Source organism: Palaemon carinicauda, chromosome 24, assembly GCF_036898095.1.
Source record: "Palaemon carinicauda isolate YSFRI2023 chromosome 24, ASM3689809v2, whole genome shotgun sequence".
Taxonomy (NCBI): Eukaryota; Metazoa; Arthropoda; class Malacostraca; order Decapoda; family Palaemonidae; genus Palaemon; species Palaemon carinicauda.
This window is the reverse complement of record NC_090748.1, coordinates 4043062-4069255: the sequence shown is the minus strand read 5'-3', so window position 1 is coordinate 4069255 and position 26194 is coordinate 4043062. Positions and strand designations below refer to the sequence as shown.

The window sequence follows — 26194 nt, the reverse complement described above, 5'->3', positions numbered from 1 at the left end:
CAAAAGTTACCAACAGACAATTTTTTTAGATGCTAAATCTAGATATCTGAAAAAAATGGTTAGTTGGCAACTCAAGCCAGTCGTGTAAACATGACTTAGATCGGTCGCTAACAAAACTCGGGACACGGAACTCGTGCCGAAAAAAAAAAAAAAAAAGAGTGCAAAATTCAAAGTTAACCAAAAACTTCGCTCCAGCAACAAAGGTGTCTAGTACGCTCTCTCTCTCTCTCTCTCTCATCTCTCTCTCTCTCTCTCTCTCTCTCTCTCTCTCTCTCTCTCTCTCTCTCAATGACTGGGCACTGATACCCAATTCTCGATTCTGTGGTTCCAGGTGGCATAGCAGCTATATATATATATATATATATATATATATATATATATATATATATATATATATATATTATCATTACTTGCTAGGCTACAACCCTAGTTGGAAAAGCAGAATGCTATAAGCCCAGGGGCCCCAACAGGGAAAATAGCCCAGTGAGGAAAGGAAACAAGGAAAAATTAACTATTTTAAGAAGTGTAACAACATTAAAATATATATTTCCTATATAAACTATAAATACTTTAACAAAACAAGAGGAAGAGAAATCAGATAGAGTGCCTGAGTGTACCCTCAAGTAACACAAGTAACTATATTTAGATCATGAAAAATTTTAAAGGTAATTAACGAAGATAATTGACAAGTAAATTACGACGATTATATCTCTCTATCTACCATTAAACTTCCCTTGATTTTGGGGGGGGGTAGCCGACAAAAAAAAAAAAAAAAAAAAAAAAAAAAAAAAAATCTACTCTTCGCTCCTCCCAGCCTGACGAGGGAGGATCAGCTGGGTTTGGTTGGTAATAACAATTATAGCAAGTAAAGAGCGTTGAAAATAAATTCTATTTTCAAAGTTTGCAATAAAACAAACATGAATAAACATGGAATGCAACCAGGGTTGTTGTGGCCTGATTGGGGTTCGAGTCCTGCTCAGTCTCGTTAGTGCCATTAGTGTCTGGAACCTTACCATCCTTGCGACCAAAGGTTGGGGGGGGGGGGTTTGGTGGAGCCTATATGTCTATTTGTTGAGTCATCAGCAACCATTGCCTGGCCCTCCCTGGTCCTACCTTGGGTGGAGAGGGGGCTTGGACGCTGATCATATTTATATAGGGTCAGTCTCTAGGGCCTCGTCCTGCTTGATAGGGCAATGTCACTGTCCCTTGCCTCTGCCATTCATGAGCGGCCTTTAAACCTTTTAAACAAATGCCATTAATAAGGAACATTTCTCGTCATCGCACAGACATTTCCTGTTCAAGAAAATGAGATGGTTCATGAAGACAGTTCCTGTCTTGAAGACAGTTCCTGTCTTGAAGACAGTTCCTGTCTTGAAGACAGTTCCTGTCTTGAAGACCTAACTTCTGAAACCCCCTTTCGACCAAGACGGTTATGATGTGATCAAATGATTAACTGTCATTCTTTCCATCGATAATTGAAAAAAAAAAAAAGAAATTGATGCAATAGAGGCAAACCCACTCATGTCTAAATTTGTAAATTTATATATATATATATGTATATATATATATATATATATATATATATATATATATATATATATATATATATAAATATATATCTATATAAATATATATATATATATATATATATATATATATATATAGATATATTTATATATATTATAATATATGTATATACATACATACACACACTTGCCTTAGTTAGAGGGGCACTGGACATCACAAGAAATCGGCTATCCTTTGATGAATTTACTCAATGAATCCTCTAAGGATGGAGGCCCTTTGCGTCCATAGGCGTGGGAGGTGATGATGATGATGATTTCATATATATATATATATATATATATATATATATATAATATACATATATATATATAATATATATATATATATATATAGATATATTTATATATATATATATATATGTATATACATACATACACACACTTGCCTTAGTTAGAGGGGCACTGGACATCACAAGAAATCGGCTATCCTTTGATGAATTTACTCAATGAATCCTCTAAGGATGGAGGCCCTTTGCGTCCATAGGCGTGGGAGGTGATGATGATGATGATTTCATATATATATATATATATATATATATATATATATATATATATATATACATATAATATATAATATATATATATATATATATATATATATATAGATACATATATATATAATATATATATATATATATATATATATATAATATATATACATATATATATATATAATATATATATAGAGAGAGAGAGAGAGAGAGAGAGAGAGAGAGAGAGAGAGAGAGATAATTCTAAATACTCAATATTATTATTGTTATTATTAGTATTATCATTATCATAATAATAGCAACAGTAATAATAATACTTCTCTTGTAACTTATTTATTTCCTTTCCTCACTGGGCTATTTTCAGCTATTGAAGCCATTGGGCTTATAGCATCCTCCTTTTCCAACTAGGGTTGTATCTTAGCCAGTTAATAGTAATAATAATAATAATAATAATAATAATAATAATAATAATAATCGCAAGACAACTGAAAGCGACCGCATGTATGAGGGAGACTCCACTGAAGCCACTAGGATTGGCCGACTCCACCCCGACTCCATGGCCTCAGCCATACCTTATTTATCAAAATAATATTCATGAGTCATAACCGGTCAAACAACTAAGCGCTTCTACCCATGCACTCTTCCACGACTTTGTACATTCTCAGTATTTCTAAGAGCCAGCTAAACTACGTCCGAAGACAGTATTTCTAAGAGCCAGCTAAACTACGTCCGAAGACAGTATTTCTAAGAGCCAGCTAAACTACGTCCGAAGACAGTATTTCTAAGAGCCAGCTAAACTACGTCCGAAGACAGTATTTCTAAGAGCCAGCTAAACTACGTCCGAAGACAGTATTTCTAAGAGCCAGCTAAACTACGTCCGAAGACAGTATTTCTAAGAGCCAAAGACATCCATATTACGGTTCCAATACCTTGATTCAGATCGGCATGTCTCCACGAGTTCAAACTGTATTCACTATAGAAAGCTTTGTCAATATTATTGAAGTTAATGAAAAGCTTTGTCAATAGGATAGAAGTTATGCATAGAATTTATTTTTTTCTACGTTCCAAATACCTGACTTCGCAACTCTTCAACTTTAAATTCAGCTTTTACATCCATATTACAACGTTCACGTTGTTTACAAACACATGCGCGCGCGCACACGCATGCACACACACACATGCACATACACACACACACACACACATATATATATATATATATATATATATATATATATATATATATATATATATATATATATATATATATGTGTGTGTGTATAATGTAATTTCCTGTCTTGCTGAGCGGCAACCACTTAGAAACAGCAATCTCCCACAAATTGCCCAAACTGCCGTGTAGTAGTTGGAAAGGGGGGTAAGGTTGAATCTGCGCGCAAGCGCGCGTTTCCATATCTATCTGAACATTTAAAAGTCATTTTTGAAGGGTTACGTACATTAATATATTTTTCTATAGTTGGACAATTCAGCATACATACTGTATATGATTAGTGCCCACGGCCCCTTTCCACCCAAGCTATGAAAAAGGAGGACCAGGCAATGGCTGCTGATGACTCAGCAGGTAGATCTATAGGCTTCTTCAAAACCCCCCATCCTTATCACACAAGGATGGTGAGGTTGCAGACGCTATAAGAAACTACAAGGATTGAGCGGGACTCGAACCTCAGTCCGGCTAAGCATCCAACTTTTTAAACTGGAAGATCATTCCACACCTTCGTCATTGCCAGATAAAACTACTTGAATACTGTGCAGCTCTTCTAGGAGAAGGACACTCCAAAATCAAACCATTGTTCTCTAGTCTTGGGTAGTGCTATAGCCTCTGTACCATGGTCTTCCACTGTCTTGGGTTAGAGTTCTCTTGCTTGAGGGTACACTCGGGCACACTGTTCTATCTAATTTCTCTTCCTCTTGTTTTGTTATAGTATTTATAATTTATATAAAAAAATATTTATTTTAATGTTGTTAGTCTTCTGAAAATATTTTATCTTTCCTTCTTTCCTTTCCTCACTGGGCTACTTTCCCTGTTGGAACCCCTGGGCTTCTAGCATCCTGCTTTCCTACCTAGGGTTGTAGCTTAGCAAGTAATAATAATAAGAGTACGACCAAAGCTTTGGGGGCATTTTTTTTTTTTTTTTTTTTAGTTCGGTACATTTATTAGCATCATACATACTCTACCTCTTGACATAAATAAGAATCAAACTGACACTAAAATTGCATAAGTGTACAGAGAAGAAAAACGAAGAGGGGGGGGGGGGGTTAGCCATATAAATAGATTTTCAACAACAAAGTTCATGTTCTTGCATCGCAATTTTGGACAGACGCGCTGGCCAAAACTGAACAGCCATTTTTTGTTCTAATACTGGTCTATTGATGGGATAAAACTGGCTGCAGGGTGTGTGTGTGTGTGTCGAGAGAGAGAGGAAGGAATATCACATCTGAACCGGGTTATTAACATAAAAAAAACTTTAAAAATTTCAGTCCGTCATTAAAAGATAAATGTTGAAATATTTTATATAGTTTACGTCCATATATAAATGGAGAAATTTTAATCTTGAAATTAAAAAATCATAAATCAGTCGTGTAAATGTACATATTCCTCTCTCTCTCTCTCTCTCTCTCTCTCTCTCTCTCTCTCTCTCTCTCTCTCTCTCTCTCTCTCTCTCTCTCTCACTCTCTCTTTTACAAGAATCTGATTAATACCTTCATCGTACAGCGGCCTTTCATATCTTTTAACCGGAAATCACGAACTCACATTACTTATCAAAGGCCGGAAAGCGACGGGGGAGAGTGAGAGGGAGAGTGTGTGAGGAGAGAGAGAGGAGAGGGAGAGAGAGAGAGAGAGAGAGAGAGAGAGAGACGGGGACTGTTTTACACTTAGGGAACCTTAGGACGACACAGTTCACAGTGTCAGTGACGAGAGAGAGAGAGAGAGAGAGAGAGAGAGAGAGAGAGAGAGAGATGTACAAGGATTTTGGATGTATCAAAGACTCTTTAGTCCATCCGCAGAGGCTCCATTTATTCTTGGGTAGAGCAAATCAGTTTGAACGTTTACATAGTTTTTAGGATCTTGGGAGAGAGAGAGAGAGAGAGAGAGAGAGAGAGAGAGAGAGAGAGAGAGAGAGAGAGAGATGTACAAGGATTTTGGATGTATCAAAGACTCTTTAGTCCATCCGCAGAGGCTCCATTTATTCTTGGGTAGAGCAAATCAGTTTGAACGTTTACATAGTTTTTAGGATCTTGGGAGAAGAGAGAGAGAGAGAGAGAGAGAGAGAGAGAGAGAGAGAGAGAGAGAGAGAGAGAGAGAGAGATGTACAAGGATTTTGGATGTATCAAAGACTCTTTAGTCCATCCGCAGAGGCTCCATTTATTCTTGGGTAGAGCAAATCAGTTTGAACGTTTACATAGTTTTTAGGATCTTGGGAGAGAGAGAGAGAGAGAGAGAGAGAGAGAGAGAGAGAGAGAGAGAGAGAGAGAGATGTACAAGGATTTTGGATGTATCAAAGACTCTTTAGTCCATCCGCAGAGGCTCCATTTATTCTTGGGTAGAGCAAATCAGTTTGAACGTTTACATAGTTTTTAGGATCTTGGGAGAGAGAGAGAGAGAGAGAGAGAGAGAGAGAGAGAGAGAGAGAGAGAGAGAGAGAGAGATGTACAAGGATTTTGGATGTATCAAAGACTCTTTAGTCCATCCGCAGAGGCTCCATTTATTCTTGGGTAGAGCAAATCAGTTTGAACGTTTACATAGTTTTTAGGATCTTGGGAGAGAGAGAGAGAGAGAGAGAGAGAGAGAGAGAGAGAGAGAGAGAGAGAGAGAGAGAGAGCGTTAATAACTATAAATTAATTGATAAAGAATGAAAAGCAAAGTCAATTAGAACTGCATTTATCCACTTCCCCCGACAGATAGGTTAACCAGGAAGGTATACTGTATACATTAAGTATACAATATTTTTGGTACCACTTTGTGTTGGTAATTCATAGTCAGGGAGGTCTGTACTTACAGGTACTTTTAACCGAGAAATTTCTAGGCAATTGTTTAAAGAATAACACAAGATAAATAAGGCAAGAAAGGGGGCTCTCAACTAAGAAATTTCTAAACGATTGTTGAAACAATAACAGAGATAAATAAGGCCTGAAAAGGTGCTTTTAACCGAGAAATTTCTAAGCGATTGTTTAAGGAATAACAGAGATAAATGAGGCAAGAAAGGGGGCTCTCAACTAAGAAATTTCTAGAGGATTGTTGAAACAATAAGAGATAAATAAGTCCAGAAAAGGTGCTTTTAACCGAGAAATTTCTAAACGATTGTTGAAACAATAACAGATAAATAAGGACAAAAACGGTGCTTTTAACCGAGAAATTATTAGGCGATTGTTAAAAGAATAACAGAGATATATAAGGCAAGAAAGGGGGCTCTTAACTAAAAAATTTCTAGAGGATTGTTGAAACAATAACAGAGATAAATATGGCCTGAAAAGGTGCTTTTAACCAAGAAATTTCTAGGCGATTGTTGAAACAAAAACAGAGATAAATAAGGCCAGAAAAGGTGCTCTTAACTAAGAAATTTCTAGGCGATTGTTGAAACAAAAACAGAGATAAATAAGGCCAGAAAAGGTGCTCTTAACTAAGAAATTTCTAGACGATTGTTGAAACAATAACAGAGATAAATATGGCCTGAAAAGGTGCTTTTAACTGAGAAATTTCTAGACGATTGTTGAAACAATAATAGAGATAAATAAGGCCTGAAAAGGTGCTTTTAACCTAGAAATTGCTAGACGATTGTTTGACGAAGGCCAGAAATAAATAGACAAAATGTGCTTTTAACCTAGAAATTGCTAAACGATTGTTTGACGAAGGTCAGAGATAAGATAAAAATGTGCCCTTAATTGAGAAATTTCCATAAAATTGTTCGACGAATGAAAGACTTAAATAAGGACAGAAAAGGTGCCTTTAACCGAGAAATTTCTAGACGATTGTTTGACAAACGTAATATATAAATAAAAACAGAAAAAAGGAGGTGGGGGGGGGGTCACGACCCCTTTAGCAAAAAAAAAAAATTGAGATTTCGACCCTGAATCGAGGGGGGGGGGGGGGGATTAAGATCCCAAGAAGAGTTACAGGAAGAAGAAGAAATCTTTCCGTCAACCAGACCTCATTTTCAGCTCGAAGATTTGAGGACAGAATGCCAGGAACTGCTAACATCCGTCCGAGAGGTACCAGATCACAAGGCCCTTTCTTACACAGTCTACCGTTTATATTATTATTATTATTATTATTATTTGCTAAGCTACAACCCTAGTTGGAAAAGCAGGATGCTATAAGCCCAGGGACTCCAACAGGGAAAATAGCTCATTGAGGAAAGGAAACAAGGAAAAATAGAAAATTTTAAGAACAATAACATTAACATAAATATTTCCTAAATAAACTATTAAAACTTTAACACAACAGGAGGAGGAGAAATTCATTAGAATAGTGTGCCCGAGTGTACCCTCAAGCAAGAGAACTCTAACCCAAGACATTGGAAGACCATGGTACAGAGGTTATGGCACTACCCAAGACTAGAGAACAATGGTTTGATTTCGGAGTTTCCTTCTAGTAGAGCTGCTTACCATAGCTAAGGAGTCTCTTCTACCCTTACCAAGAGGAATGTGACCACTGAACAACTACAGTGCAGTAGTTAACCCCTTGAGAGAATTTACATCAGACACATTCAGTAGTGACCAAAATTGAAAGCCTAAAGGATATTCGTCAGACGTAAGAATTGAACATCGTGGCTTCGGGCTGGTTTTGCATTCTTTATTTCGCTAGACAGTGTGCGCCATTATTTTGCAATACGAGAAACTAAACCATAAAAATAATGAGAGAGAGAGAGAGAGAGAGAGAGAGAGAGAGAGAGAGAGAGAGAGAGAGAGAGGTATTCTGGATGTCTCCAAGACTTTTTTAATCCATCCGCGGCTTTATTTGCTCTTGGGGAGAGAAAATCAGTTTAAACGTTTAGAAAGTCTATGATCTTGGGCAGAGAGAGAGAGAGAGAGAGAGAGAGAGAGAGAGAGAGAGAGAGAGAGAGAGAGAGAACCAACATTATACCTTAAGGTTAATGTAAACTACAAAAACCTTTACGAATGTTCGTCTGAAAACTGAGGGAACACAGGATGTGTCAAGTTATAGCTGAACCATCATCACACGCACATTGCCTAACATACAGTACACATACAGACTTCCACAGGATGATGTACACAGTAAACGTGCATGTAGATGACATGACTCCAAATAATTATGTGTAAAATGAATCTAGCAAAAAGATAGAACTAAATACTACTGAACTCTTTTTCATATGTTTTTATGTTGAACAGACTGACATAAGTCTCTCTTTATAGTTTACATATGAAAGATCTGTTTTAATGTTTTTTCAAGTTTACCGTGTCAATATAATACAAATAAAAAGGGTAATAATGCTTTTAGTACATCAATACCATAAGAAAATCTTCCTAGGAATCTCTAACCACAGGGAGGAACCTCTAACCCCAGGAAGATGATCTTCATTACTCCAAGGCAGAACAAGATCTGATACTACCAGCATCTCTCCTCGATCGCCAACCGACAGGAATCTCTAACCACAGGAAGGAACCTCTAACCCCAGGAAGATGGTCATCATTACTCCAAGGCAGAACAAGATCTAATATTACCAGCATCTCTCCTCGATCGCCAACCGACAGGAATCTCTAACCACAGGAAGGAACCTCTAACCACAGGAAGATGATGATTATTACTACAAGGCAAAACAAGATCTGATACTACCAGTATCTCTCCTCGATCGCCAACCGACAGGAATCTCTAACCACAGGAAGGAACCTCTAACCACAGGAAGATGATGATCATTACTCCAAAGCAGAACAAGATCTGATACTACCAGCATCTCTCCTCGATCGCCAACCGACAGGAATTTCTAACCACAGGAAGGAACCTCTAACCACAGGAAGATGATCATCATTACTCCAAAGCAGAACAAGATCTGATACTACCAGTATATCTCCTCGATCGCCAACCGACAGGAATTTCTAACCACAGGAAGGAACCTCTAACCACAGGAAGATGATCATCATTACTCCAAAGCAGAACAAGATCTGATACTACCAGCATCTCTCCTCGATCGCCAACCGACAGGAATTTCTAACCACAGGAAGGAACCTCTAACCACAGGAAGATGATCATCATTACTCCAAAGCAGAACAAGATCTGATACTACCAGTATATCTCCTCGATCGCCAACCGACAGGAATTTCTAACCACAGGAAGGAACCTCTAACCACAGGAAGATGATCATCATTACTCCAAGGCAGAACAAGATCTGATACTACCAGCATCTCTCCTCGATCGCCAACCGACAGGAATCTCTAACCACAGGAAGGAACCTCTAACCACAGGAAGATGATCATCATTACTCCAAGGCAGAGATCTGATACTACCAGCATCTCTCCTCGATTGCCAACCGACAGGAATCTCTAACCACAGGAAGATGATCATCATTACTCCAAGGCAGAACAAGATCTGATACTACCAGTATCTCTCCTCGATCGCCAACCGACAGGAATCTCTAACCACAGGAAGATGATCATCATTACTCCAAGGCAGAACAAGATCTGATACTACCAGCATCTCTCCTCGATCGCCAACCGACAGGAATCTCTAACCACAGGAAGGAACCTCTAACCACAGGAAGATGATCATCATTACTCCAAGGCAGAGATCTGATACTACCAGCATCTCTCCTCGATTGCCAACCGACAGGAATCTCTAACCACAGGAAGATGATCATCATTACTCCAAGGCAGAACAAGATCTGATACTACCAGTATCTCTCCTCGATCGCCAACCGACAGGTATCTCTAACCACAGGAAGGAACCTCTAACCACAGGAAGATGATCTTCATTACTCCAAGGCAGAACAAGATCTGATACTACCAGCATCTCTCCTCGATCGCCAACCGACAGGAATCTCTAACCACAGGAAGGAACCTCTAACCACAGGAAGATGATCATCATTACTCCAAGGCAAAACAAGATCTGATACTACCAGCATCTCTCCTCGATCGCCAACCGACAGGAATCTCTAACCACAGGAAGATGATCATCATTACTCCAAGGCAGAACAAGATCTGATACTACCAGCATCTCTCCTCGATCGCCAACGACTGGAATCTCTAACCACAGGAAGGAACCTTTAACCACAGGAAGATGATCATCATTACTCCAAGGCAGAACAAGATCTGATACTACCAGTATCTCTCCTTGATCGCCAACCGACAGGAATCTCTAACCACAGGAAGGAACCTCTAACCACAGGAAGATGATCTTCATTACTCCAAGGCAGAACAAGATCTGATACTACCAGCATCTCTCCTCAATCGCCAACCGACAGGAATCTCTAACCACAGGAAGATGATCATCATTACTCCAAGGCAGAACAAGATCTGATACTACCAGTATCTCTCCTCGATCGCCAACCGACAGGAATCTCTAACCACAGGAAGATGATCATCATTACTCCAAGGCAGAACAAGATCTGATACTACCAGTATCTCTCCTCGATCGCCAACCGACAGAAATCTCTAACCACAGGAAGGAACCTCTAATCACAGGAAGATGATCTTCATTACTCCAAGGCAGAACAAGATCTGATACTACCAGTATATCTCCTCGATCGCCAACCGACAGGAATCTCTAACCACAGGAAGGAACCTCTAACCACAGGAAGATGATCATCATTACTCCAAGGCAGAACAAGATCTGATACTACCATATCTCTCCTCGATCGCCAACCGACAGGAATCTCTAACCACAGGAAGGAACCTCTAACCACAGGAAGATGATCTTCATTACTCCAAGGCAGAAGAAGATCTGATGCTACCAGTATATCTCCTCGATCGCCAACCGACAGGAATCTCTAACCACAGGAAGATGATCATCATTACTCCAAGGCAGAACAAGATCTGATACTACCAGCATCTCTCCTCGATCGCCAACCGACAGGAATCTCTAACCATAGGAAGAAATCTCTAACCACAGGAAGATGATCATCATTACTCCGAGGCAGAACACGATCTGATACTACCAGCATCTCTCCTCGATCGCCAACCGACAGGAATCTCTAACCACAGGAAGGAACCTCTAACCACAGGAAGATGATGATCATTACTCCAAGGCAGAACAAGATCTGATACTACCAGCATATCTCCTCGATCGCCAACCGACAGGAATCTCTAACCACAGGAAGGAACCTCTAACCACAGGAAGATGATGATCATTACTCCAAGGCAGAACAAGATCTGATACTACCAGTATCTCTCCTCGATCGCCAACCGATCCACCCACCCACCCAACTGCCATCCATTGCTTCAGCCAAAACAGACTGCCAAATTATACCACAGGCTAATAGTATCTCGGCTTATAAATAAACAACATACGCCAGAACAACCTCGCTATAATCAAATACAAAATGAGTGATTTCTAGATTGATATGTATATAACACTGCATGTCCAGTGACATTCAACATATCGTACAGCATCAAACATGCGCGCTGTATAAACTCATACATTAAATTCTCTCTCCACTTTATATATGTATATATATATATATATATATATATATATATATATATATATATATACACTGTATATAAAGTGGAGGCGGTAATGATAATAATAATGATGTTAGGATAAGGACCTGACCTCATTAAATCAATATACGCGTATGGAAACAATACCACAATGCCACAAACAAACATATGTAATAATATTTTCCCTGTTGGAGCCCCTGGGCTTATAGCATTCTGCTTTTCCAACTACGGTTGTAGCTTAGCAAGTAATAATAATAATAATAATAATAATAATAATAAAAAACCAAAGCTGTACTATATCTCAATTACACGGTAGACAACCACGAGAAAGATTACTGTCCCGTATGTCGATCAAAACATTAGCCAAACATTACGGAAGTTAACGAACACCAAAGGATGCAAAAACAACTTCAAATCAATCAATCAATCAATCAATAACGAACACCAATATTTTGTAGAAATGATCAACTACCCGGCTACATATTCACGACTAAAGTGTCCCCTCTGTAAGATATATCTAAAATAAATGTTCTAAAAAGAAACACTGTAATTTATGTTCACTTTGGGCTCCTGAGCCTTTAAATATGCGGCCCCGATACTATATAATAAGCTCCCATGAAACATTCGAATGATTGAAGACATTAAGGCTTTCAAGAGGAAACTGAAGACTTTCCTATTTCATGAGTCTTTTGACAGTGGCAATTTAAGAGTAAATGAACAATACGCGATATAAAACTTTAAATACTTTGAACGAACAAGGTAAAACGACAGTGGAGGTCCTGTAGAGAGTGGGGTTCTCCTGCTGTATGGGACCGGAAAAGCTGCCATCAAATTAAGCAAAGTAAGTAATGAGCAAAATGCGAACATAAAATGGAAATTGATAGCTACATACAAACCACCAATGGAACTTCTAGTTGTATGTTGTCATGTGTACAATAACGACAACAAATACCGACGGTAGACCTCCTCCACAATGCTGGGTAAAGTTAGCAATGATACAAAAATGAATTTCAAGTACTTAAATCAACTTTCGCACAAAGTAAACGACCACCCCCCTAAAAAAATCTATAAAAACACGTTGATTTTCTTATACAACCTTACACCAATCTTAAAATATTTTATTTTTTCCTTATTTCTTTTCCTCACTGGGCTATTTTTCCTGTTGGGGCCCCCGGCCTTATAGCAGCCTGCTTTTCCAAATAGGATTTTAGCTTAGCAAGTAATAATAATAATAATAATAATAATAATAATAATAATAATAATGATAATAATAATAGCATCCTGCCTCTCCTAATAGGATTGTAGCTTAGCAAGTAATAATAATAATAATAATAATAATAATAATAATAATAATAGGAGAGAACACTGGTGTGGACTGTCCACAAAGAGAAGACGAACACAAGAAGTGCCAAGTGGCAATGCTCAAAAAGGGAATACCTCGCACTCTAATTGCATTATGAACTATATTAAGTATACATCGCCTACACTAAAAATTAGCACATTTCTAACACTTAACAGAACTAAGGTGTTTTCCAGTATTACAAGACGTGGATACTTTAGTTTTGTTAGTCCTCAGATATTATAAGACGTGGACACTGTAAGTCCTCGGATATTACAAGACGTGGACACTGTAAGTCCTCGGATATTACAAGACGTGGACACTGTAAGTCCTCGGGTATTACAAGACGTGGACACTGTAAGTCCTCGGATATTACAAGACGTGGACACTGTAAGTCCTCGGGTATTACAAGACGACGACACTGTAAGTCCTCGGATATTACAAGACGTGGACACTGTAAGTCCTCGGATATTACAAGACGTGGACACTGTAAGTCCTCGGGTATTACAAGACGTGGACACTGTAAGTCCTCGGATATTACAAGACGTGGACACTGTAAGTCCTCGGATATTACAAGACGTGGACACTGTAAGTCCTCGGGTATTACAAGACGTGGACACTGTAAGCCCTCGGATATTACAAGACGTGGACACTTTAGTTTTGTTAGTCCTCAGATATTACAAGACGTGGACACTGTAAGTCCTCGGATATTACAAGACGTGGACACTGTAAGTCCTCGGATATTACAAGACGTGGACACTTTAAGCCCTCGGGTATTACAAGACGTGGACACTGTAAGCCCTCGGATATTACAAGACGTGGACACTTTAGTTTTGTTAGTCCTCAGATATTACAAGACGTGGACACTGTAAGTCCTCGGATATTACAAGACGTGGACACTGTAAGTCCTTGGATATTACAAGACGTGGACACTGTAAGTCCTCGGATATTACAAGACATGGACACTGTAAGTCCTCGGATATTACAAGACATGGACACTGTAAGTCCTCAGAGATTACAAGACGTGGACACTGTAAGTCCTCGGATATTACAAGACGTGGACACTGTAAGTCCTCGGATATTACAAGACATGGACACTGTAAGTCCTCGGATATTACAAGACGTAGACACTTAAATTCTATTAGTCCTTGGATATTACAAGACATGGACACTGTAAGTCCTCGAATATTACAAGACGTAGACACTTAAGTTCTATTAGTCCTCGGATATTACAAGACATGGACACTGTAAGTCCTCGGATATTACAAGACGTGGACACTTTAATTCTTTTAGTCCTCATATATTACAAGCCGTGTCGGCGTCAATGACCCAAGATGTCAGAATGCCAGAAAACCCTCAGTCAACAACATAATATATGTACTTACCCGGAGGTGGGAATGTTGGGGTCACTATGTTTCCTATTCTCTCTCGTCCGCTTCTGCCAAAAGAAAAAAAAAAGAATAATTAAAATGATAATAGGCTATTAATTAAAAAAAAAAACATTAAATTAACAATATCCAGCTATTTCTCAAGAGCAATATAAACTTGGCGCGATTTCTAAGCCTTCCGGTATTAAGCATCTTTCCCATTTTGTTCTGATCAATATCATTGTCACTACTGACTACTACTACTCTTTCTACCAAATGGTTCTTCTCACTGATTTCTTCTAGAAGGACACTTCAAAATCAATCTTTCATTAAACTCCAATTCTAAAGGCCCTGTATCAGCGATCATAACTCCAATTAATTATTTTTATGATCATTACTAGCCAAGCTAAAACCCTTAGTTGGAAAAGCTAGATGCTGTAAGCCAAGGGGTCCAATAGGGAAAAATAGCCCAGAGAGGAAAGAAATAAATAAATGATGAAAACAAATTAACAATAAATCATTCTAAAAAAAAAGTAACAACGTCTAAACAGATATGTCATATATAAACTATAAAAAGATTCCCAGCATTGAGGCCATCTATGTCTGAACGTCCCCCCCCCCTGTTTCCTAGTCACTAAAATATGTATACAGTATTCACAATTAAAAAAAACAACTTTAAGTTGCAGCTGATGCTTGAATTCTTGCCTTATAATACTTTTAAGAAGGCACACATCACCTGATCAGTGTGAAAGGGGTAAACTACTGCACTGTAATTGTTCAGTGGCTACTTTCCTCTTGATGAGGGTAGAAGAGACTCTTTAGCTATGGTAAGCAGCTCTCCTAGGAGAAGGACACTCCAAAATCAAACCATTGTTCTCTAGTCTAGGGTAGTGCCATAGCCTCTGTACCATGGTCTTCCACTGTCTTGGGTTAGAGTTTTCTAGCTTGAGGGTACACTCGAGCACACTATTCTATCTAATTTCCCTTCCTCTTGTTTTGTTAAAGGCTTTATAGTATATATATAGGATATATTTATTTTAATGTTACTGTCCTTAAGATATTTTATTTTTCCTTCTTTTCTTTCCTCACTGGGCTATTTTCCCTGTTGGGGCCCCTAGGCTTATAGCATCCTCCCTTTCCAACTAGGGTTCTAACTTAGCAATTAATAATAATAATAATAATAATAATAATAATAATAAAATGAGGCGTTCACATTACTAAGGGTCTCCTGGGGACGAGTAGGAATAATCAAAATCACAGGAAAAACACGTTTGGAAATTAGCAAATTTTCAAATACTCACATCTCAGCAATTTATGAATATCTTTAAAAAGTTTCTTAGTCTATGTATATCCAAGTAGTCTTTTTAACTATTATTATTATTATTACTTGCTAAGCCACAACCCTAGTTGGAAAAGCAGGATGCTATAAGCCCAGGGGCTCCAACAGGGAAAATAGCTCAGTGAGGAAAGGAAACAAGGAAAAATAAAATATTTTAAGAAGAGCAACAATATTAAAATAAATATCACTTTATAAACTATAAAGAGGAAGAGATATAAGATAGAACAATTTGGTTGAGTGTACCCTCAAGCAAGAGAACTCTAACCCAAGACAGTGGAAGACCATGGTACAGAGGCTATGGCATTACCCTAGACTAGAGAACAAAGGTGTGATTTTGGAGTGTCCTTCTCCTAGAAGAAGAATGTTTTTAGAGGACATTGAAGCAATAAAAAGAAAATAGCCCTTTCAGCTCTCAATGGCAGAAGCAAGGGACAGGGACACTGCCCTAGCAAGCAGGACAATGCCCTAGAGGCTGACCATATATACTATATGATCAGCGCCTTAGGCCCCACTCCACCCAAGCTAGGAAGAGGGAGGGCCAGGCAATGGCTGCTGATGACTCAGCAGGTAGAAACTATAGGCTCCCCCTAACCAACACGAGTCACCATTCTTAGCTCACAAGGATGGAAAGGTTGCAGACACAAAATGAACTAAAGAGTTTGAGAGGGACTCGAACCCAAGTCTGGCAATCATGAGGCGGGGACGTTACCAATAAGTCAGGTTACCAATAGGTCAGGCTGACATGAGTCTTTTCATAGTTTATATGTGACATATCTGTTTGTGACGTTGTTACTGTTTTAGAATGATTTATTGTTAACTTGTTCTCATCATTTATTTATTTCCTTTCCTCACTAGGCTATTTTTCCCTATTGGAGCCCTTGGGCTTATAGCATCTTGCTTTTCCAACTAGGGTTGTAGCTTGACTCATAATAATAATAATAATAATAATAATAATAATAATAATGAGAATTTTGTTAAGTATAAAAGAAGTGTCAACCAACCCTTGCATGCTGCTTCTCCTTGCAGCTCTCCGACCGATTGATAGCTCCGGACTTCTTCTTGTGGGGATTCTTGGATAGCGCCGCTAACGGTCTGTTAGGGAAATAAAAAACATGGATAATTAATACATATGCAAATGGAACAGTGAATGAGTAAAAGGCAAAGGTCATTAATCAAGATAACATAAGTCCCATTTAGTGGAGTCGTGTATGGCAATACCGTAAAAAAAAAAAAAAAAAAAAAAAAAAAAAAAAATTAATACTAATGTTAAAAAAACACTTATAAACTAGAATAATGTATACTTAAGATGTAAATGAAATATGATTTAAAAGGTATGTTGAAAAAAATATTCACGAGTCGATATATTTGTAATTCAAAAACATATTTGGATGAATATTAAAAGTTGCAATTGTAAATACAGTACATGTTAAATAAAGAAATCATTCATGTAAATATGTTATGATGCATATATATTATAAATTATAAGAATTGTAAATGTATATAGCCTAATAAAAAAAATAAATTAATTCTTTTTAAATGTATAAAAAAAACTACTGGGGTATGAAAAAAAAACTACTGGGGTATAAAAAAAAACTACTCGGGTAGGAAAAAAAAACTACTGGGGTAGGAAAAAAACTACTGGGGTAGGAAAAAACTACTGGGGTATGAAAAAAAACTACATGGGTATGTAAAAACCACTGAGATATGAAAAAGAAACTACAGTGGTATGTAAAAACCAATGAGGTATGAAAAAAAAAACTACTGGGGTAGGAAAAAAAAACTACTGGGGTATGAAAAAAAACTACATGGGTATGTAAAAACCACTGGGGTATGAAAAAAAAACTACTTGGGTATGAAAAAATATACTGGGGTATGAAAAAATATACTGGGGTATAAAAAAAAAAACTACCGGGGTATGAAAAAAAAACTACTGGGGTAAGAAAACACTACTTGGGTATGAAAAAAAAACTACTTAGGTATGAAAAAAAAACTACTTGGGTATGAAAAAAAAAAAAAAAACTACTGGGGTATGGAGTCATAATTATTGTACACAGATTTATTTGCAGTGGTTTCCAATTCACAACAATGTTTTTTTTTTTTTTTATCTAATACGAAATGTCTTTCTTTTCGGTTCCTTTTTCCCTTTTGCAAATCCCCCCCCCCCACCCCCAAAAAAGGTTTCTAATACATGACTTTATAATAGCTCGTGTTGTGCAGGGCAGAAGGATGGGAAGGAGCTTCCACGATTGATGGAAATTCTCTGAGAGAGAGAGAGAGAGAGAGAGAGAGAGAGAGAGAGAGAGAGAGAGAGAGAGAGAGAAAGTGTGTATGTATGTGTGTATATATATATATATGTATATATATATGTATATATATAAATTATGTATATATATATAAATTATATATATATATATATATATATATGTATATATATATATATATGTATATATATATATATATATATATATATATATATATATATATATATATATATATATATATATATATATGATTAAGTCCTGACTAGTTTCGTGATACTTCTCCAGAGGACTGAAGAAGTATCACGAAACTAGTCAGGACTTAATCGTATATTTCATACTTTCGTTTTCCCTGTGGTTCTTCTGCATATATACATATATATATATATATATATATATATATATATATATATATATATATATACATATATATATATATATACATATATATATATACATATACATATATATATATATATACATATATATATATACATATATATATATATATATATATATATATATATATATTATTGAATGATATGAAGGAAAAGAAGCTAACTAAGAGAACAAGATGTATAGGACAGAGGAAGATGGAGAAGGCGTGAATATTGCCAATGATGTTTGAAATTTTGCTGTCTCGTTTCAAAAAAAAAAAAAAAAAAAAAAAAAAAAAAAAAAAAAAAAAAAAACGTGTACTATTATTATCATTATTATTATTATTAGCTGAGCTACGACCCTAGTTGGAAAAGCAGGATGCTATAAGCCCAGAGGCTCCAACGGAGAAAATAGCTTAGTGAGGAAAGGAAACAAGGAAAATAGAATATTTTAAGAAGTGTAAGAACATTGTTGTGTATCCTTCCGTAAAATATAATTCTGTATAAACACAAACTAATTGCCCTCACTGATTGCTCTGGTAAGCCGCCCGTATGTGGGCAACCTTGGGAGGATGAAACGGTTCAGCATTCTGAAAAGGATCGGAAGTCTGCAAGGGCGCCGCCGTATGGACGACGTGCCGAAGGGGAGAACCCGAAGGAGGTAATCCTGCCCCAGCGGGCGATCCTGAACAGACGTTCGTTTTGGGAGAAACGGGAGGATGGACGTCCGTCATGTCGGCACTGCGCCTCTTGTGGTCCTTGCCCTTCAGCAGCACCATGAAGGTCTTCTGATATGGCGCCTGAGGGATGTTCTTGGACTTCGGAGGAGGGACGGGCTTGGTGGAAACAGGCGCGGACGAAGTCGACGACCTGCGGGAATGGTCGTGGTGTATGACGGGCGCCGTGGCATATTTGATCTTTCTGGGCGTGTCGTCCGGAGGCGTCCTGCGTCCCTGGCAGTCCTTCTCCCTCTCTGACCCATGGAAAGAGGACCTGCGAGGTGAGGTCGTTCGGGATTGGTGCCGACTCTGGGCGTTGTGCCGCATTTGGGTCTTGTCTGCCCCAATGGCGGACAAATTCTCCACACTTGATTTCCGACTTCTGCCGAACATCTTTTGATGTGACAACTTCAATAAAAAAAAAAAAAATAGTAGTTACGTCCGTGTACCTAGAGCCTCATGAATCAGCGCAGAGCCCTGAGCTCTTTGCCACATAGCACAGCCATTACCGTCGGAGAGTTGCAGCGAACTTCTTTTGGTGCTTCAATATTATTATTTTGGACTTGGATTTTCACCAACAGTGTGACTTCCAAAGCCTTGATATTACCATTGTCAGTGAATGCTGAAGTACACGGATTTCATGGTCATAGTCTCACAAATAATCCTACATCGAATGAGACGACACACATCGGAAGCAAGACTTGGTCGATGCTCAATTTTGAACACTGCACATTTCACGCCATCTTTACACCATTTCCCACTAGATTCTTTCACAATCTTTCACTCGTCTGTTTTGATTTCTTCAACAGATAAATACTATTACAAAACACTTGTACAGCACCATATTTTATACATCAAAAACGAATTTTGAACGAAAAACCTCCAACTGACTACAATGGCTCGGTCCCAACTAGGAGTGTATTATGCACAGGAAACGAACATTGATAACAACAAAATGGTGAATTCGGTAAATATATTTACATCATCATCATCATGTCGTTGTCTAAGCCAAGGATTGCAAGTTGAGAATATTAATTTTTTTATATTAAAATATATTTACTATAAAACCCTGACTGGGGCTAAGTATTAAGGAAACTTTTTAGTACCACGAGACAAAAACGAACCCGAAATAGGTTTTCAGCAACTCCCAAGCAAAAAACTTTTCTGAAAAAAGTTAAAACTCTTAACCTCACATAAGCTTGCGAGTATAACCATTCAAAAAAAGTAGTCCATGTATCCTCTATGAACCTTATGACAATAAATAAATATTAATTATAATTATAATCAAAAAGATTAAAAAAAAAAAAAAAACTTTCAAAGACGTGGATTCTTCATTCAGCTATTGTTACACAATGAAGCTACACAGTAGGGTTCAAGTTTATCATAATATTTATGCATTAAAGTTTATCATAATATCTATGCATTAAAGTTTATCATATCATCTATGCATTAAAGTTTATCATATCATCTATGCATTAAAGTTTATCATAATATCTATGCATTAAAGTTTATCATATCATCTATGCATTAAAGTTTATCATAATATCTATGCATTAAAGTTTATCATATCATCTATGCATTAAAGTTTATCATATCATCTATGCATTAAAGTTTATCATAATATCTATGCATTAAAGTTTATCATATCATCTATGCATTAAAGTTTATCATAATATCTATGCATTAAAGTTTATCATATCATCTATGCATTAAAGTTTATCATATCATCTATGCATTAAAGTTTATCATAACATCTATGCATTAAAGTTTAAATTTTAGTTATGAGCTTATAAATATTAGGCTCGTGAGAAAGGCTAAAATAATTTCGGGTTTCATTTTACTTCTTTTGTTAGCCAGACTATAAAATGATTCGAAGTGGTAAATGAATGACAACTCATTTCCCAAGGTTTTACCTTCACATACATCAACGCACCATGCATACACAGATAAACACGCTCACATACATACATACATTACACACACACACACACACACACACACACACACATATATATATATATATATATATGTATATATATAAATACCTCTTTTCCTGCTAGGGTTTTAACTTAGTAATGATAATAATAATGATAATGATAATAATAATAATAATATATTATTATTATTATTACTAAGTTACAACCCTAGTAGGAAAAGAGGTGTATATATACATATATATATATATATATATATACACACCTCTTTTCCTACTAGGGTTGTAACTTGGTAATAATAATAATGATGATATATATATATATATATATATACTATATATATATACATATATATATATATATATATACACATATGTGTCTGGGTACAAACACTAACTAATGGCTTAAAATTCTTTAATTAAATTCCAATTACTGACACTTTGATGTTATTCATCACAGCCATTTTGAAACACAGCATATATACACAATTTTCGTTTTACATTTTTATATCCAAAATTAGTTTAATTTATCATATCTGTCCTGTTTTCATCATTTATCAAAGCGCTAAATATATATATATATATATATATATATATATTAATCTTTTACCCACAATTTGAATTTAGCACGCACTGGATATGAGGCAGCTTAGACAATTAAAGATTTTGACTCAATGTGCCCGGGGTTTGTTGAATGCTGATAAGGAGTGGTGATAGTGGTTGAGGTGGTAGTGGTAGTAGTAGTGGTAGAGGTAGTGGTAGTAGTGTTGATGGTGGTAGTGGTTGGGGGGGGGGGGGGTACTGGGATTATACAAGTCTTAATCAACAACTACAACACATGTAGCTCTGGTTGTTTTTTTTTATTATTATTATAATTATTGCTAGCCAAGCGACAACCCTAGTTGAATAAGCAAGATGCTATAAGCCCGAGGGCTCCAATAGGGAAAAATAGACCAGTGAAGAAAGAAAATAAGGAAATAAATAAATGATGAAAACAAATTAACAATAAATCATTCTAAAAACAGTAACAGCATCATTTCCTTGTGAATATTACACAGCACTGATGGAGACTTAATAAAACTAAAAGCTTTTGCCAGAAATAAGTTACTGTTTGCTTAGATGGTAATAATGATGATAATAATAATAAAAATAATAATAATAATAATAATAATAATAATAATATACCAATGATAATAATGATAATAATAATAATGATGATAATAACATACCAATGATAATATTAATAATAATAATAATAATAATAATAATAATAATAATAATACTTAGCCATCTTTTCACCAAAGAGGCTTTCAATCAGTTCCTCTAAAGTATCAGAATTATACTAAATTGGTTAGCTGATCTGTAATAGTAGTTATGTACAAGAACTAACGGATAAACAGTAATAATGGATAAGATAAGAGGATGTAGTGATGATAATAGTGATAGTACTAAACGCAGGGAATAAAACTTCTAGAGTACTGTGTAGTATTGAACCTTATGATTGAGAGGTCACTACACTTTATTAAGTATGGAATAGCTATAGTTATATATGTATCATAATTTGCACTGTTAAATAAGTTTTTTTATATGTTACTGAGCACGAAAGAGAGAGAGAGAGAGAGAGAGAGAGAGAGAGAGAGAGAGAGAGAGAGAGATTGGAACTCAAAAAGTAGACAAAACTCACCGTTGTCAATATGCCATTGCTGATATCACATAAATCGTAAACAAGAACAGAATTTTCATAATTGTAACGATAACTATAATATTAATTAATAAATAACACACACACACTCTTGTTCAAAATTCAACTGTTATATTTTAACACTAGCGAGTGTTCTTCAAATCTGTCATGATTCAAAATAGTATAGTTATAGCTCCAAAATACCCATTTTCCTTCTTCCAACTTCATAGAGAACGGGCTTTACTTCATCCCTAACTCATGTAAGGGTAACTCCCACACACAAACCTGTTGTTTAAGCTTTGCCGGGTACTTCTACAGAACAATCTTATTCAAATATGAGATACATTATCATAAATTTACATTTTCAGTCCGCCATCAACGGAAATTTCATGAATGAATTTTAAAAAATCGGCTTGTACCAATGGTTTCGAGTCGGATTTTTTACTCTATGGTGTCTAGGAAAAAATTAAGACTAAGCCTTTTTAAAACGTATTAAAAAGCAAATTCTCTGGTAGTTCAGGCATCTATATATACACTCAAATAAATAAACGGTAATTCCAGTTTTTACAAGATACAAGGCAATGATATATATGAAATTATGGTAGGGAAACTAGGGCATCTATTATTAAATATATTAGTAGAGTATAAACGATTTATGATATAACTGAAAGATAGGGCGATTCACACGATAACGAGATGAAAGTTACAATGAACTTGAGTGAGGCTAGAAATATGTCAATCTTATTTCAAGAGCAGTTGGAAGTGAGAAAAAATTATGGTAGATTTTGAAATTATCATCAACAATCAAACTGTGAATATGAATCTGAAAAATCTAGCACAAAGCAAATGTCTTAACGTCTACAAAGACTAGTTGACTATTATTATTATTATTATTATTATTATTATTACTAGTAGTAGTAGTAGTAGTAGTAGTAGTAGTAGTAGTAGTAGTAGTAGTAGTAGTAGCCAAGCTACAATCCTAGTTGGAAAAGCTAGATGCTATAAGCCCGAGGGCTCCAATAGGGAAAAATAGCCCAATGGGGAAAGGAAATAAGGAAATAAATAAATGATGAGAACAAATTAACAATAAATCATTCTAAAAACAGTAACAACGTCAAAACAGATATATATAAAATATTAATAACGGCGAAAACAGATATGTCATATATAAACTATTAATAACATAAAAAACAGATATGTCCTACATAAACTATAAAAAGACTCATGTCAGCCTGGTCAAAATAAAAACATTTTCTCCAACTTTGAACTTTTGAATTTCTACTGATTCAGCTACCAGTCTAAGAAGATCATTCCACAACTTGGTCACAGCTGGGATAAAACTTCTAGACTACTGTGTAGTATTGAGCCTCATGACGGAGAAGGCCTGGCTATTAGAATTAACTGCTTGCCTAGTATTACGAACAGGATAGAATTGTCCGGGGAGATCTGAATGTAAAGGATGGTCAGAGTTATGAAAAATCTTATGCAACATGCATAATGAACTATTTGAACGACGGTGCCAAAGATTAATATCTAGATCAGGAATAAAAAATTTAATAGACTACTGAGGATCAAAGCAGACATAATAATAGACCCTAACATAATGTATATGATGATTAATCAAAAACTCAACAACTCAATCCATACCAGAGTAGTCATTACTGTTCTCAAAATATTTCAATTATTCATTACTTCTTAAAACGTCTACTCATTTCCTTACAACTCACGGTTATTTTTTCCTGTTGGAGCCCTTGGGCTTATAACATCTAGCTTTTCCAATTAGGGTTCTAACTTAGCTAATAATAATAATAATAATAATAATAATAATAGTAATATTGAACATGAATACGCAACTCGCCTACCACTTCATCAGTAATAGAGTTGAAATATTGCCAATCAGTATAAAATGGTTTTTATGTTCATTTAGTCTTATGTACCCTGTTATATATATATATATATATATATATATATATATATATATATATATATATATATATATATACAAGCCGCACTATTTCCTCAAAACATGAGAGAGAGAGAGAGAGAGAGAGAGAGAGAGAGAGAGAGAGAGAGAGAGAGAGAGAGAGAGAGAGAGAGAGAGAGAGATAAATTATTAAGGACGACACTACACCTCGAGAGGGAATTTTAATATGTAAAGAAAAAGAACTCTCTCTCTCTCAAACAAATCCAGCTGCCTCAAGACAACCAGGAACCCATGAAAAATGCCGCCTGGGTGGGGGGTGGGGGGGGGGGGGTAAGCCATCTCCCCTCTTGACTTCTCTATCTCCGGGAGACCCAGAAAATATGAAGATCTGTTCATAAAGGATATTTTCATTCAAAATAAAAAATATCGCACCGATAAAAGGAATATTTATCTGAAAGCTATCGAATGTCATTCCTAATTGGGTCTAATTTCCAGATTGGGAGAAAACTGGGATAATGCACTTGACGTTGTTAATAGTTTATATATGACATATCTATTTTGGATGTTGTTACTGTTTTTTGAATGGTTTATTGTTAGTTTGTTCCATCATTTATTTATTTCCTTATTTCCTTTCCTCACTGGGCTATTTTTCCCTATTGGAGCCCCTTGGGCTTATAGCATCTTGCTTTTCCAACTAGGGCTGTAGCTTGGCTAATAATAATAATAATAATAATAATAATAATAATAATAATAATAATAATAATAATAATAATAGGTGAAGCTGAAAATGATAAGAAAATATGAAGTTCATAGTCAACTGTTTTATTATTATTATTATTATTATTATTATTGTTGTTGTTGTTGTTGTTGTTGTTGTTGTTGTTGTTGTTGTTGTTGTTGTTGTTGTTGTTGTTGTTGTTGTTGTTGTTGTTGTTGTTGTTGTTACTATCTAAGCTACAAAATTAGTTGGAAAAGCAGGACGCTATAAGCCCAATGGCTCCAACGGGAAAAATTAGCCCAGAGAGGAAAGGAAATAAGGAAATAAATAAACTATATGAGAAGTAAAGACCAATTGAAATAAAATATTTTAAGAACAGAGAGAGAGAGAGAGAGAGAGAGAGAGAGAGAGAGAGAGAGAGAGAGAGAGAGAGAGAGAGAGAGAGAGAGAGAACTCACCTCTGTTTAGTATATTTTGTTTGTTTGTTTGTAGGCAAATTTACATAAAAACTACTGTACCGATTTTGACCAAATTTGGTACTCATGATGGGTATGACCCAAGGATTAATCTGTAATATTTTGGATAAAGTACACCAAAGTACAAGTACGCAGTAGTACTTCGAAATTAATTGACGGTGTTACTGTTTTTAGAATATGTTAATCTATTCTCATCATTTATTTATTTCCTTATTTCCTTTCCTCACTGGGCTATTTTTCCCTGTTGGAGCCCTTGTGCTTATAGCATCTTGCTTTTCCAACTAGGGTTGTAGCTTGGCTAGTAATAATAATAATAATAATAATAATAATAATAATAATAATAAGAAGAAGAAGAA

At 36.1% G+C, this 26194-nt stretch overlaps 1 protein-coding gene across 7 annotated transcripts in view; it reads right to left on the bottom strand.

Annotated features, from left to right (window-relative positions):
- The window catches only part of LOC137618047 (uncharacterized), a 590306-nt gene that overhangs the window by 78950 nt on the left and 485162 nt on the right, over nucleotides 1-26194 (bottom strand). For all 7 annotated transcript variants that reach the window (XM_068347975.1, XM_068347979.1, XM_068347981.1 and 4 more), the window contains 2 exons: nucleotides 16754-16844; nucleotides 14432-14484 (listed from right to left, as the gene is read on the bottom strand). In XM_068347975.1, the coding sequence (XP_068204076.1) occupies nucleotides 14432-14484; nucleotides 16754-16844 (144 nt within the window). The remainder of the gene's footprint in view (nucleotides 1-14431; nucleotides 14485-16753; nucleotides 16845-26194) is intronic.